This window comes from Struthio camelus, chromosome 18, assembly GCF_040807025.1.
Source record: "Struthio camelus isolate bStrCam1 chromosome 18, bStrCam1.hap1, whole genome shotgun sequence".
NCBI classification, from domain to species: domain Eukaryota; kingdom Metazoa; phylum Chordata; class Aves; order Struthioniformes; family Struthionidae; genus Struthio; species Struthio camelus.
Genome location: NC_090959.1, coordinates 7517921 through 7532124, shown reverse-complemented (window position 1 = coordinate 7532124; position 14204 = coordinate 7517921). Strand labels below are relative to the sequence as shown.

The 14204-nt window shown below is 47.3% G+C and overlaps 1 protein-coding gene across 1 annotated transcript; it reads left to right on the top strand.

The window, feature by feature from the left end:
• The first annotated feature begins 4318 nt into the window (after window positions 1-4318).
• On the top strand, window positions 4319-13759 carry GHRH (growth hormone releasing hormone). The gene is made up of 8 exons (XM_009671181.2): window positions 4319-4512; window positions 4650-5457; window positions 8062-8161; window positions 9645-9776; window positions 10299-10403; window positions 11030-11164; window positions 11511-11607; window positions 12622-13759. Exons 3-7 carry the CDS (start codon window positions 8082-8084, stop codon window positions 11572-11574), a joined length of 516 nt encoding a protein of 171 aa, XP_009669476.2. The 5' UTR covers window positions 4319-4512; window positions 4650-5457; window positions 8062-8081; the 3' UTR covers window positions 11575-11607; window positions 12622-13759.
• Window positions 13760-14204: the final 445 nt, after the last annotated feature.

Here is a 14204-nt window from a genome sequence, read left to right as displayed (position 1 = left end):
CAAAGGGCAAAATACAGGCTTGCATTGCAACCGACACTGCGGGTTTCCAGGTTATAGATCTTTCTTCCCTCTCCTCTCTGCCCCCGCCAAAAAAATTACACTAGATATTTTGAGTAGAAACAGGAAGATGAAATCTGCAGCTTTTATACAGCTCCTACCCTTTCCCTCTCTCACTAGTCCCCCTTTAGAAGCTATTAAACACTTGGTTAGCACTGCCAGGCTCCGCGCAAGAGACACTCAGCCGTTGAGCAGCAAGCAGGTGGTGCCATTGGCCCACTTTGGTGCATACCTCCTACCTACGCCACACGGATGCATTCATTGAAGTTGCTTTGGAAATTTTAAAAAAAGGAAGCTATTTGTAGGAATGAATATATTGGGGGAATGACTTTGCAAGGCCTGGGACAGCTCAATGGGTTTCAAAGCTAAAATCGATTCAACTAGCTAGAGCTCAGAGATGAAGTCTTTCACCAGGTCCAAATCATCTTTAGCTTTTTGATTGCTTCCTAAACTTCTTCAGTTTGCATTGCAGTATTTCCTGTGTGACTTCACAAGGATTTGCAGTCCATAAACTATGTTTTACTCTTTACATACCAGTAACACATCTCACTCAAATTCTGTTTTTCACCAGAAGCTCTCGCAGCGCTTCCCGGCGGTGTGCATTAATAGCGGCATTTGGATTCCCAAGGGAAACCAAGTCACAAGAATTACCTCGGCCAGCCTCCAGCCTGCCCGCTGACGGGGAGGGATTTCGTCTGGGCTGGTTCCTAGAGCTCTCTGAGCAGGGAGCGGGTGTTCGCAGACCATCTCCTACGCTGCCTCTCCATCCTGGAGTCTGGCGTTCCCACTGCTTCCAAAAATCAGGACCGAGGCCCTCGAGCCGGGCAGCCAGCACCCAGGAATCAGCAGCCAGAAGGGCCTTTTAGGAACGCGAGCCTGGTCACCGCGAGTCAGCGACGGAGCTGGGATCGAAGGCAGCTCTCCTCGTTCCCTGGCTCCGGCGGCGGCGCGCTACGTAACCTCCTAGCCAAACCTCTTTTCCGAGCTGAAACGGCAAAGGAAGACCAAAGACAAATTCCTTAATTACCTGAGATTCACTGCTGGCATCTGAGCCCTGTCTGCCTGGGCAGGAAGGGGAGATGGTATTTCGAGTGCCAGAAATTTAAGAAGCAGTAACTCTCAAGCCTACAACTGACTGTAACATGCTGACATCTGGCTGAAACTCTTGGCAGTTCACTTGGGCGACGCCGAAACGCTCCTGCAGTTCTGCTAAGAAATAAAGAGAGCCAGACAAGTGCCAGCTCTATAAATGGCTCTCACCCGCAGAGCGCGTCAGGCCTCCTGACAGATAGACATCTTGCAGCCTGGTGCCATTTGGTCTATTGTAGTCTCAGTGACATGTTAAATGTTTGAAGATTAAGTAGGCTTTTCAAGCAGGCTTTTGACTCTATGAGACAGTCCTTCTTACTAGCGCTTTCTTGTACGTTTTGAATTGCTGGTTTATTTTGTCTATTTTTAATCCAATCCCTTGCTTCAGACTCATTCTCAAAGTGCAAACTGTGCTCTCATCCATAGGGACTTTTTTTCAAAAGCGATTATTTTGATAAATATTTGTGTTCAGCTTCCTACCAATCCAAAATCCCCAAGGGAAAATTATCTCTGGGAAATCTATTGTTCTTCAACAGATTAAGTTTGGAGTTTCTGAAGATCCAAATCCCAGCACTTTATTCTGCCAAGGTGGGAAAACTAAGTATGTGCAGGGCAAGTCTCACCCCGCCTGCTGTTACTAACCTTTGGGTTCTCTGTTTCTTCTTTAGAAGTAAATGGTAACACTGGCCAACTCTTCCCCACCCCCCTTTTTTTTTTCTCATCTCCTTCTTATGTGCTTGCTTTCCACAGAAATGATTGCATTTCTGCATTTGAGGAACTTTGGAATAAAAGGTACTGTGTACACAGCAGTAATCAGCAATGTAATTAAATGATCGATGGTTAACTTACAATGTGCCTTAACACTGCCACTTGGGATAAGACGTTTGAACCAAAAGTTGCTGTCCCATTTTACCTCTAAGATGACTTAAGCAGAAAATATAACTTCTAATCTTCTTAATCAATTCTGTTTAATTTAGCATTGGGGCACCTGTGATAAGCCGGTCACCAGCACATTTCCCAGGGAGAAGAAACTACAGAAAACAGTTGTGCGTGGCTCTATCGAGAGTGCTGGGGATTAAAGAAGCCAGGGACCAACAGCCACCATCTGCGACATTTTGGAGCCTTTGACAACTGAGAATAAGGGATGTTTTCTGCCATTTGATGGGCTGCTTCTGACAGTCATTAGTTTCCACCTCACAAGGTGAGCAGGATCATTTCACACGCGGCTCAGCTGATCCAGGGCTATATGCTGCGGACCTGGAACAGACAGCCGCAATTTTTTAAAACATGGCACGGGGGCTGGAGGAAGTAAACCTAAGAGCAGATCGATATCTGGGAAATTTCTGCAGGATTTTGGGACTGCGCCCTTCCTCAGCGAAGGACTGGCAGTGAAATATAACTAGGGGCATCTGCCTCACCCAGGCACCCTGGGAAGATTAGATATACGTGAATGTGACTCCAAAATCCAGCAGTTCCAGCTGCAGAAAGTAGGCAGCTAGTACCTGGCTGTAGCTTTCATTGGACTTGCACTGATTTAGGCTTGGCTTTAGAGGGCAAGTAGACAGTTACCCACTGAGCATTGCTAGCCTGAAGTGGTGATCTATAGGAGATAATTTGAATGTTAAATACCTCATGTTTTTGGAGTCAGTAGAAAGCTAACGTAATTAGTTGCAGTAGGAGGGAGGAGAGATGAGGGGAGAAACTGAGAAGGTTCTAGGTACAGATCAAGCAATATTCTGAGGAGAAAACGCAGTTCATTTTGCAAAGCAAATTTGTCATTTGCCACACCCTATTATTGTAATACTGCTCCTAAAATGAAGCTCTCATGAAGAATGCTTTCACGCATCTGGTACATTAAGACTTACTTTTATCTTTGAATTCCCCTGGAATACGCAGAACAGCTCTCAGACTGTAGAGAGCAGAAACGCAGCCAGAGCCACCCTTCTGCACATGCACAGGGTATCAAATCGATCCATGCAGAGAAGAAAACGATCATGAGAACAAAGATCACAGTTGGCAGCTCAGAGTGAGGTATGTTGCACCCATCCATATTGCAATACAAGCTCCAAACAACATTAGATCCCATCTGTAGCAGCTTTGGTGCAGAAAGATTAGCTCTTTAACAGTCAGAGCACCCATCGTAGGACTCGAGGTTGAAATAGCCTCACTAGCCAGAGGGAGAGCCTGGTAAAGTAGCTCCAGAACTGACCCTTATATCCAGAAAAATCTCAGGGACAGAAAAGCTGCTCTGTTTATACTGTTTCAGAACTCGTAAAGTGCCTGGCCGCAGAGCCTGGAGGGCTTTTAGAAAGCTCTGCTGCCCCACACCATTGATCTGAAGTGATGAAGAAGGCTCATTGTGGCGTAAATCCTGCTGGATTGGTTTAACAACGTGGTCTGATTCATCTGTTCAGCCAGCGTAGCACCAATGCAGGGGAAGAAGAATAAGTCAGGCTGAAAAATTGGTGCAACTGGCTTCACACATGAGAGAACACAAACAGATTATTTCAAAAATACTAGCCAAAACCCCTTTCCAGTTCCAAGACAGTGCACAGCAGCGTGCATCAGCATAGTCATTTTTTAAAAACTGCCCTACCCAAGAAATCGCCTTCTCTGGTATTCACGAGTAGAGATGATGTACATCTGTCTGGCTGATTTGCATGGCACATTGTCTCCTCATGAATAGGCTAGTGCCGTTTCTTCTTCTCCTTACCTGTGGAAGGAAGACAGTAGTTTTTCTTGCTTCTCTTCACCTACTTGTTTTGTTTCTGGATTACACACAAGGCCCCGAGTCAGCTGCTCAGTTCAGGGGCAGCTCCAACTCCTGCTTTGGTCTGTTCAATCCTTTCTTTGATTCCTCGGTGAATTGGCCTGGCCCTGATTTGATACCAAAGGGAACGTGAGCACTTGGAGCATTTGGGAGAGCCCGAAGGTGACAAAGCACATCTGTCTAGATGGAGAGCGACTGTGACTCAACACCACGGAGCCGTTTAGTTTCCTGAGCTCGCTCACTCCTGCCTGGCTGTTGGGTCACTGCTTACCCACTTTTCAGAAGGAGGATACTGAGCCATGATCACCAAATTAATTTCTCACTGCAAGAAGCAGCAAAGAGTCAATGGCCAAGAGGCCAATGCTGGATGCTTTTGACCCCCTGTACACACAGTCACACATGGGCACACCAGATGAACTGTCCTTCCCTGTAACCCATCTCTGCCAGTGACAGCTAGGACAGGCGCTCTGGTGCAAGGCGAAGGTATTCTGCAGCAGGCTGATATGAGTTGTCTCACCTGCTGAAGTTCCTTCCCAGCATCGAGTCACACAAGCCCCGAGACAGGAAGGGCTGAGTCCCCATCAATTCCAGGCGTTGTAAGTCTATACTAAAAAACCAGCAGGTGGAATTTATGCTGGTACCTCATTTTTAACACCTCTGAACTGTCCTGGTCTACTTGACATCAAAGCTATGTATGTGTTTTTTAATGGGCGTTTCCTAAACCTTGTTCCAGGAATGAAGAGAGCTGCCAGGGGATGCAGGAGCCTGAAGAAGACCCTGCTGTTCTCCAGGACACATGCACAGAGCAAGGCTCTCCAGCGGCTCGCTGTGCTTGATGTGAAGCTGTGATGTTTGCGAGGGACTGAAGCATGAACTGCCCCGCTAATGCTAGCAGGTGCGAGTAACAAAGGAGGAGAAAAAGGCTGATAATCAGAAGAAAAAGAAAATGGAAAAGAGATAAACCTTCCTGAGCAAGCAGTGTGGCAAAGTATTAATGGTTAACTCTGTCATTGTGGGGTAGAAGGAAAAATGCAATTCTAAAGGGAAAGAGAAGTTTACTTTGCAAAGCAAATTTGTTATTCAGTGTGCCAGCTTATTGTTGTTATTATTTGCTCTAGTCTCTCTGGAGAACAGAGAGAAAACATGCAAATGACCCTCCACAACAGGCAGAACCCCCTCCCCACAGCCTCCCTGGCTGCGTCCTTGCACACACAAAAAAAAGAGGATGCTAAACACAGCCCTTTGAAATCCAGGAGGATAATTGATTCTCTGACGTTCAGAAGCCCACAGGACTCCTGAGGGAGCACAGGTATAAAAAGAGGAGATGCACCTCGCTGGCAGCTAGAGGACAGCTGGGGGGAGATCTGACAGCGTCCTCCTCGGCACGCTTCCTGGGATCCTGCCCAGGTACAGAGCGGAGGGGACGGATCCAGCAGAGTTCACCGAAGCAGCAGTAGAGAGAAAGAAGTTGTATTCGCAACAGGGGAAGGAAACACCTGAGCAGCAGCCGATCTGGGAAGAGCTTATTTCCTAAGGGAACGGTAAGTGTGAGCCTCTGCATGTGGGTTTAACAAGATAATGTCCATTTGGAAATTGGGAACAATTAAATTATACTGAAATGCAATCGAAGCTGGCATCAGTAATACTTAATTGTGCCAGCTACAGTACCCTTTGCACCAACCATAAGAGATCTTTTGCACCAAGTTATGGAATGAAGCAATAACTGAACTACAGAACAAGAGTAAATCCATAGAATAACACTATGGAAGAGCCTTGTAAAAACACATTAGGCACATTAGATGAAGCACAGGTTACCTCTTTTGCAATACTGATAGGAGGAGTTCCTTTTACCCTGGAAAAGGAATGCTGTTTTACTCACCCATTAATAAAATCATGTTTAAGCCAGAGCAAAGTGTGAGGAGAAACACAGTGGTGTGTTACGGATAATGCGAAGCCAGCTACAACGAGGCAGAGTCAGCCGCTTGAAAGGATTTCTGCTTTTCTAATGTGACATTTCACAATATAAGAGTCTGAACTTTATAAAACTGTATGTACAATAAAAGCTTCATTGCATGCATCTAGTGATATTTTTAAGACTGATCAGATAACTCAATTTCTTACTGTTTCTGAAACCTCATCTAATCTCCCAACATCATTTTCACAAATACTGCTGTGTTAACATAGCACAGGATGGACTGCAGCTTTTGTGCTTTATCTGTTGGAATGGCGTTAACAGCTTTTCATCTTAAGGGGCGTTTATTTATCAATTATTTTTTCCACATACTGCCAGAATGGAAAGTAGGAAGGTGAACCTAACCTCAGGAGAATTTAAAAGGTGACAAGATTTTGCAGAGCTGTCATGCTGCCTGTATGCAGGGTGACAATTGTTCGGCTTCTCTTCTGAAGTAGCAGACACCTCTGGGAAGAGGAGTAGATTTTCCCTTGTGGCTTCTAACAAGGGAAAAAGGGAGACGGAAATATCCAAAAGGAGGAGAAACAGACTGTAGAGATGGGAGAGAAGACAAAACAAAATAGGGAAAGAAGGGCAAAACCAGAAATGAAGAAATCAAAAAGAAACTAATAGGAGAGAAAAACAAACAAACATTCTCAAAGGGATGGAAACGGAATCAGGAGGAAAACCTAGAACTTGACCAGACACAGAAAGAAAGCGGTGATCAGGGCTGTATCCTAGGAAAAATAGGATATAGGGGGGATAGGAAGTGGGCAGCACTGGGCTAGGTTTTCTTCTCATTTACATTGATGTTTCTCTTCTCAGCTTTCCTAGTGCTGAATAAATCTGCTGCTTGGCACTTTCCATGGAAGCCGGTGCCAGTCTCCTGCTACCCTCTCACAGGGTCTTTAGATCATATGCTCCATCTAGAACAAGATCTGATCTGGGACTTGTCTGGAGATATTTTGGGAAGGGAGGCACAAAAGACACATGCTTTTTCTGAGTTCAACAGAAAATGACAAAAAAAGATTTGTCCTAAACCCTGGAGCCCTGTAAGCCTCTCCTAAAGTCAGTCTTTTATTTTTAAAGGGTATTCCACAGCTTTCTGCGTGGCAAAAGTGATTTTGAGGTTTTGGAGGGAGTGGATGCCATTCTTGCCTGTGCACGAAGTCAGCTCTCTTCTCAGTTAGGACTGACTGCTTTTCTGTAAGGGAACAGATGGTGAAGTTGCTGCTGGCTCCCCCGGCCTGTGGGCTGGGAGCGCGAGCAGCTGGAAACAAGGAACCGGGCTGAGAAAGAGCTTGTGAAAAGAAACCCTGTTTCTGAATACACCATCTTGCCCACTGCCCATGCACTCATGACACTGCTGGTAATTCTATTAACTCCCACGATATCAGATCAGCCCCACTTGCATGAGCTCCACACCAGTCCTGAATCAGACCTCCCCCCACTTTTCTGATCCACATTCAGGAAGGTGACCAGATATGTCTGAGCACTAAATCAGAGCTCACTGTTGATGTTCTCCATCTGAATCATCAGTCCATGGTTTCTGGATGTCAGGCAAGGCAGCCCGATCAGTTGTTACATGCTTACCTGCGCCATAGCCATGTGGATGGACATCCGTAGGAGAGCTGAGGGCAGGAGAGGTCCCAAGGACCAGGTGCAGATGGGAGACACTGATGGTCCCACTGCAGGCTGGGCTGGGCTGGGGGGAGGGTGCCTGCAGCAGCCCCTGCTACCTGCTCTCTTGCAGCATCCAGGCGCTGTTATACTGCTATTGAACAGCCCTTGCGGCTGGTCCTGGGGCTCGCCCCAGCCTGAGAGCTCTCCTTGAAGCGCATCAGAGGGGCAGGTCACCCCACAGGGTGAAGCCCTGCCAACCCCCAGACCTCAGCGCTGACCCAAGGGAGACCCCCTGCTCCCTGCGGTCAGCTGCAGAGAAGCAGAGGCACACACAGCCACTGCCTCCAGAAAGTGCACTGCCTGGGGAAGTCCCTGCCACGTTCAGACGCTGCTGCACTGGGAAGCACACATGAAGCACCACAATCACAGACACAGAGGCATGTTTCTAGTCCATTCGTGCTAATGAGAAGCAAGAGTGAAGGTGGCATTTGGCCTCCCCTCCCGGCTCTGTGCGCAGGGTGGCCGGCCCTGACCGTATGACCGCCACTGACTCAGTTGCTCTGCATTTCAGGTGACTCCAAAGGGTGGAAGATGCTGGATAAGGCCACCCTGCTCCTGTTCCTGCATTTAGTTGCATGCGCCATCTCCTCTCCTCTCCACCCAGCTCTCAGGTAGGCTGCCGAGTGCTTTGTCCGCACTGTAACACTTGCCTCATCTCTCAAGCCTAGGCATTTAATTAATGAACAAGACTCAAACAGCGGGAGCATTTCCCAGTCATTTACCACTGATGAGACACTTCAGTGCTGACAAAATGCTCCCTGTGCCATGTCTGTTCATTCAACCCTGGCCTGAGCTCCCCCTGCTATTTTGGGCACGGTCCCCCCTCTCCAGCTCAGTTTCCAGCACAGCAGCTGGAGGTTGCACCTCAGCGAGGACAGGCTTCCCTGCACCTCCACCTGGGAGGAAGAGGAAGATGTCCTTGCTCTTGCTGCCGTTGCCCTCGCTTGCAACAGTCCTGTGATGCTGCAGGGCTGTACTTGGTGGCTCCGCTGGCTGGTCCTGCAGCATGACCAGCACCTTGCGGCATGGCCCATGGTCCCTCACTGACACCCTGAGCGTGGGCAGAGCCCTGGGATGGTTCCCCAGCTTTCTTCTTCTCACACCCGAGGGCTGACACAACGGTTCCTACCTCTGCAAAGCGGGCGCAAACACACAGCCTGGGGTCTTCTTTTAAGGTTAAGTGAAGTGAAGCCGGCACCTGGCCCGCTCTAGGTTGAGGTAAACTGGGGAGGTACCTGGGTTAGCAAACAGCAGCCAGCTCTACTTTCCAGTGCTCTCCTCAGCTCTTCATCCCTTCCTCCACTGCTCCACAGAGCAGCCTGGCTGCAGTCCTCAGCCCTGCTGCAAAACAGGCACCTGCCAAATTGAAAGACAGATGAATTGCGTATGCAGTAGTAAACATTTCTTTTCCCTAGCTTCCTTTTTGGGAACGCTGCTAGCCCAAGGGTGCTTGTCAAAGAAGGCAGGCACCTGGCATGGGATATTTCAGCCCAAACAGTTGGTTTTGGAATTGAATGCTGGGTCTTATAGAGGGGAATCTGGCAATCTCCAGAGCAGCCAGCACTGCTGGCTCCACCACTAATTAAAAAAGTGTGCCTCTAGGCCACCTGCGCTGAAATCACAACTGCAGATATTTCAGTGCACGAACATGGGAGCTATTAAATATTTCAGGTATTTCCTGCTGACCGTTGAAAATTAGTATTACATCCTACCGTCACAAATTGAGGGATGCACAAAACTGAGCTTTGGGTTCTGTAAAGTGGATTTGCAACATCCCATAGAAAATGCTTTGGCTTTGTGACGAAGCGCTGGCACACGGATACCAGAATCAGTGGAGTTTTGCTTGCGAATGGCAGGAGCTCGGCGAAGGGGAAAAGCACTTGGGACAGCTATGCTAAATATCTTTTCACTGCTGAAATAGCATCAAGGCAGTTTCTAGCTGGGAGGAACGAGAGACAAAACTTGTGTTACTGATGAGCCGGAGATGGCAAGAGGAGAGAGAAACAGCGAGAGAACAGGAGTGCAGGTCAAGAAGACCGATCACTGACTGACATTTGAGCCCTCTTAATGGCGTGCCTTGGGTTTTTCTTACAGGTACAATCCAGGGCCCGTTGCTGGCAAGGCTGTGAACTTCCAGGCACAGGACAACGGCCCATTGCAGAGCCACAGTCCCTCGGTGGAGAAACAGGATGAGCAGGGTTTGCTAACAGACCCCATCAAGAAAAGGTTTGTATCCCATCTCTCAGCCCCACTGCAGCAAGGATGGTTATTTCTGTCTGAGACACAGAGGATTCATCCTTGCACCAGCGAGGACCATGCAGCGGCTTATGCTTCCCCTGCACGAGGGCTTTTGGAGCCTGGGTACAAGCACAGGTTGGAGACTTGCTTCAGAGGCTCCTTTCACTCCTGTCCTAGACAGCCTTCCCAGCCCTGTGGGTCTTCTCTCCTTCCCACTGGTTCTCTGACTTCACCTTTGCTTTTCATGCACTTCTCATCAGCTTTTTCATTAGTGCAGATACTGATGAACAGCAGGTAGTATTTTGTTTCGCCTACTGCCTCCCTATCGGGACTAAACTCCTCCAAATCCTTTTATCCTCCAACACTGGAGCAGTCCAATACCAAAACACTTATTTTATGGTTACCTGCTCCTGATCTCAGCGCTACCTCTGGTGTATTTCAACATCTGAAACATCTATTTCTTACCCAGGAAGTTCATTACTTGTTCTCGTGCTTCTCTTTCGCCTTTAGGATGCAACGTCATGCTGATGCCATATTCACTGACAACTATCGGAAATTCCTGGGGCAGATCTCCGCCCGGAAATTCTTACAGACCATTATTGGCAAGCGGCTTGGGTAAAGTAAACCACATCATCTTGCTATCCTAGGGCTAATGTTTTGTTTGTTACACTGGGCAGTTTCTTTTATGCACGTAGGAAAATAAGGAACTGCCATCCTCTGCAACAAAAGCAGTCTCTCCCGCTGTTCCCCAGCTGTTCCCCACGCCTAAGGGCATCCTACACCCATTTCTAGGACTCTCCTAATCACAACTATTATTAAGCAGCATAATTAATCCTTCCCTCCCAGGCTATCATTGTCAGGTCACCTGAGATCTCTACCTTGCTAGCAACAATCAGGAATCTTTGTGGACAATAGTTGCAATGATTATTCACTGGTAGAAAGAGTTATTCTTGGCCCTGGTCTGAACACAGAAAACAGCCTCCCCACTACCACTGTAGCTTTGGCTAGACAGATGAGTTACGGCCATTAAATAAGACCAACTAGTCACACAAGAGCAAATACAGCTGACCAGTTTCTTACTGAAATGACACAGAATGGCCCCAGCCCGAAGCCCAGCTAGTTCCCTTGCCCTGCTGCTCTGCCTGAGCCGCTATTTGAACGAGGGACTGAAAAGCCCTGCAAATAGTGCCAAGCTCTTCAAAGAGCATTACTAACACCGGTTCCCATCTTTGCATAACAAGCAGTGAGAGGAGCCCAGGGGAAGGGGTGCATGAGCTTCTGACAAGGCGCCAGTCTGACAGCATCTTGATGGACAGCCGCTACCACCAACAGATGGTATTAAGGGACTTCCTGGGAGCAATTTTGCAGAATCAAAGGTAGGTAGGAATTGGGTTTCATTTTCTGCTCACAGCAGGAACAAGACAAGGCCCTTATTACTGTTTGGCTTCCAGAATTGAAGCTACAGGATTAAGTGTTATCCTTCAGGTACGCTCAGGAAAAAACAAAGCTCCTAGCGGCCTGCATAACCCATCCCTTTCCTTACTGGGGAAGCAGGCTGCAGATAAGGAACAGCCTGCTCTGAGCCAGCCCACACCACATGCAGTACCATGTCACTGTGCTGTCTCCTCATTGCATGGAGTTCAGTAAAATAGCAGCAGAAAAAGAATTTTTCTCTCAAGCCCAAATTGTGCCATGACTGTCCAACTCTCTTCTCCTTCACAGGCCTCAGGACATCAACAGCAGTCACTTAGAAGGCTTTCCCAGAACCCTGGCTAAGCTCATGTAAATATTTCTCCTCCTTTCATCTCCCTGTGCTCTGGTGAGTATCGGTCCCTGCCGGTTCAGTTCTCTGTGCAACACAGTGCTTCTGTAGTGCACTGAACAAGCACTTTGAAGGCACCCTCGCAGCAAAGCCAAGTCCCATTGCCGTCAACGAGAGAAGGACGTTCACTGCAACTTAAGGGAAAAAGCTCTGCCCTACTCGGAAGAGATAGGCCATGAGTAATGCGAAGTCCTAGGCATCGGTCTCCCCAGGAAGCCTTCCTGGTCTGCCTACTCCAGCCTGAGCCCTCACACACACACTGATCTCATGGCAGGTCTATCAGCAAATCCAGCAGAACTCAAATGCCCTTTTGGACATCTGGGAACTTGCAGCAACCAAGGACAGCCTTTAAAAGCTATCTGAGATAGCGTGCTTGAGTGTCCAAGCTAGAATAAAGATGGACAAAAGTCTCCCCCAGAGAGCAGATCCTGCCTCTAGATCCCTGGGATATCTCCAGTTTCCCCTCTCAGCGCACTGAAGACAAGACAGGAGGGAGTCTTATAGTTTTATCCACCCGTTACTCCTAAAAAGAGTCATCTGGAACTTGAAATATGCTCTAATTTTTGCCAGCCCTGGGAGAGTGACAGCCAGGAGACAATCTACTAGCCCGTTCCCGGTCATACCTTTATTCATACAAACACTAGTTTTCCCAAATGAACCAACCTCATGTTATTCCTCTCTCTCATAGAAATTAACCCTGTCCACCCCTAGTCAGCACAATTCTAAAGGGTGTGAAGAGCCCCATGTGTGCATTTAAAAGAAGGGGGAAAGAGGTTTATATTTGTACCAGAACTTTACATAAATCATGGCTGTGGATTCAGCTGCGACAGCGTGGCATTTCAGCATCTCTCTTACTTACCCCTTCTGCCATGCTTGAGTTGGTTGCATGCACTGGTTCTTCCCACAAATAAGGTCAGCCAGGAGAAGCAGCCTCTAAAGAGGGAAAAAAACTCGTGTGTGTGCTCACAAATAACTCTTGTAATTCTCTGTTCTCCTTCTGCTTCTGTCCAGGATAACTCAGAGCTCGTGGACGTAGCTGTACAGTAAACCGTTCACAGCAATCAAGACATTCCTGGATGTGACCAGCTGGAAACTGATGCATACAGTCCTCAAAGTCTGCTTGACAAGGAATGCAATTATGATGCCCAGCTTAATTTACTTCAGTCTTTACTATTTAATTCCCCTCTCTAAGTACTGGTCTGTGTATTGAATGAGGAAAAAATACCTCAGAGGTTTAACCTAAGGCTGCTTTGTATGAGGCTAGACAACCAGTACACTTCTAACCCTGCAGAGATATTGTCTACTCATTAAGCCTTTCAAATCATGAAGCGTAGCAAGAAATCTGCAAAGTCATCACTGTGTTTGAGGGCCTGATTAATAAATACACAGCCATCAAGAGCTGCCTTTGGAAACTTAGTAAATTGATTATAGCCTCCTTTAAGTAGAGGCTGAAGGCACAACACAGTTTGGATCAGTGTGAGGTAAGATCCGAATCCACACCTCTACCATCTGTTACAAACACCACTATGGGCTGTTATTTAGCTCCTTGATACAGAGCCCTTGCATCAAAGCTGAGCTTACAAACAGAGCCTAGCCTTGAGCTGTTTAAATTGAAGCTACAGCTTTGCTCTGCAAGAGTTAAAGGAAATGCCTGTGCATCAGATTGGGCTGTCATTATGTTTTAATTCAATGTGCCATGGCTAAGATAACAGCTGTAACTTTTCACTACCCCTTATAAGAGGAAATATCTTATTACCCCAATGCTCTCTCACACAGCCACTTCCTTCCCTGTCACCTCAGTTCTCCTATTGTTCTTGTAATAACTGTATCTTCAGAGGTGTAAATAATGTCAGGATGGGGTTTGATTTCCCATCATTAGCAGGAAATAAAAGTTGTTCTAAATAAACCTGTCCAACAGCAGGTCACGACGGCTCTTTGTCTATTGAGATGTTAGTTTCTTGATCCTGCGCCCAGAATGGAAGACATTGCTCAAAGACAGCAGGCAAGCGCACAGAGAATAAGAGCGAGCTGTGCTAACGGAAGGCTCCAGCTCCAAGGCAGGGTCCAGTGCCAACAGCTCAAGACCAGGCTGGAAATACACACGCATACAAACATACATGAAAGCCTCCGAAAGCATTCCTCCTGTGCATCTGAATAATGCCTTGACAGTCTGCAGTAGACATCATGCCATTTTTTTCAGATGACCATGTTCTAGGACAACAGGCTCCAGCATGTGTAGGAGTGAGCTCACGCTTGCACCAAATCCCTACAAGATTACATTCTCCCTGTTCAGGTCTTACAGTTCTAGCATTAGGACAGCATTACTAACTGCCTCAGCAGGATGGGAAGCAACTAGGGTAGGCTCAGGGAGATCAGTGAAACTATGACAGCGGGAAACGCGTGCGTTACTCTTATGCAGGCAGAAAACTGTCACACTGAGACATAACAAGGCATCCTTCTGCTGCACAGTACAGCTGGACAGAGGACCCACAAAAGGAAAAACAACTTGACTTGGTCTTAAGGAGGCCTGGTTCAAAATATTTTTGAAAAGTGTTCTGTAACAATGATCACGACACACTTTAAAAATTCGTTAG

Excerpts from the sequence above, each read along its gene's own strand:
- GHRH (XM_009671181.2), top strand. The coding sequence starts at position 8,082 with ATGCTGGATAAGGCCACCCTGCTCCTGTTCCTGCATTTAGTTGCATGC. Across the intron at positions 9,777-10,298 it reads ACAGACCCCATCAAGAAAAG|GATGCAACGTCATGCTGATG; the intron begins GTTTGTATCCCA and ends TTTCGCCTTTAG. Across the intron at positions 10,404-11,029 it reads ATTATTGGCAAGCGGCTTGG|CAGTGAGAGGAGCCCAGGGG; the intron begins GTAAAGTAAACC and ends TTGCATAACAAG.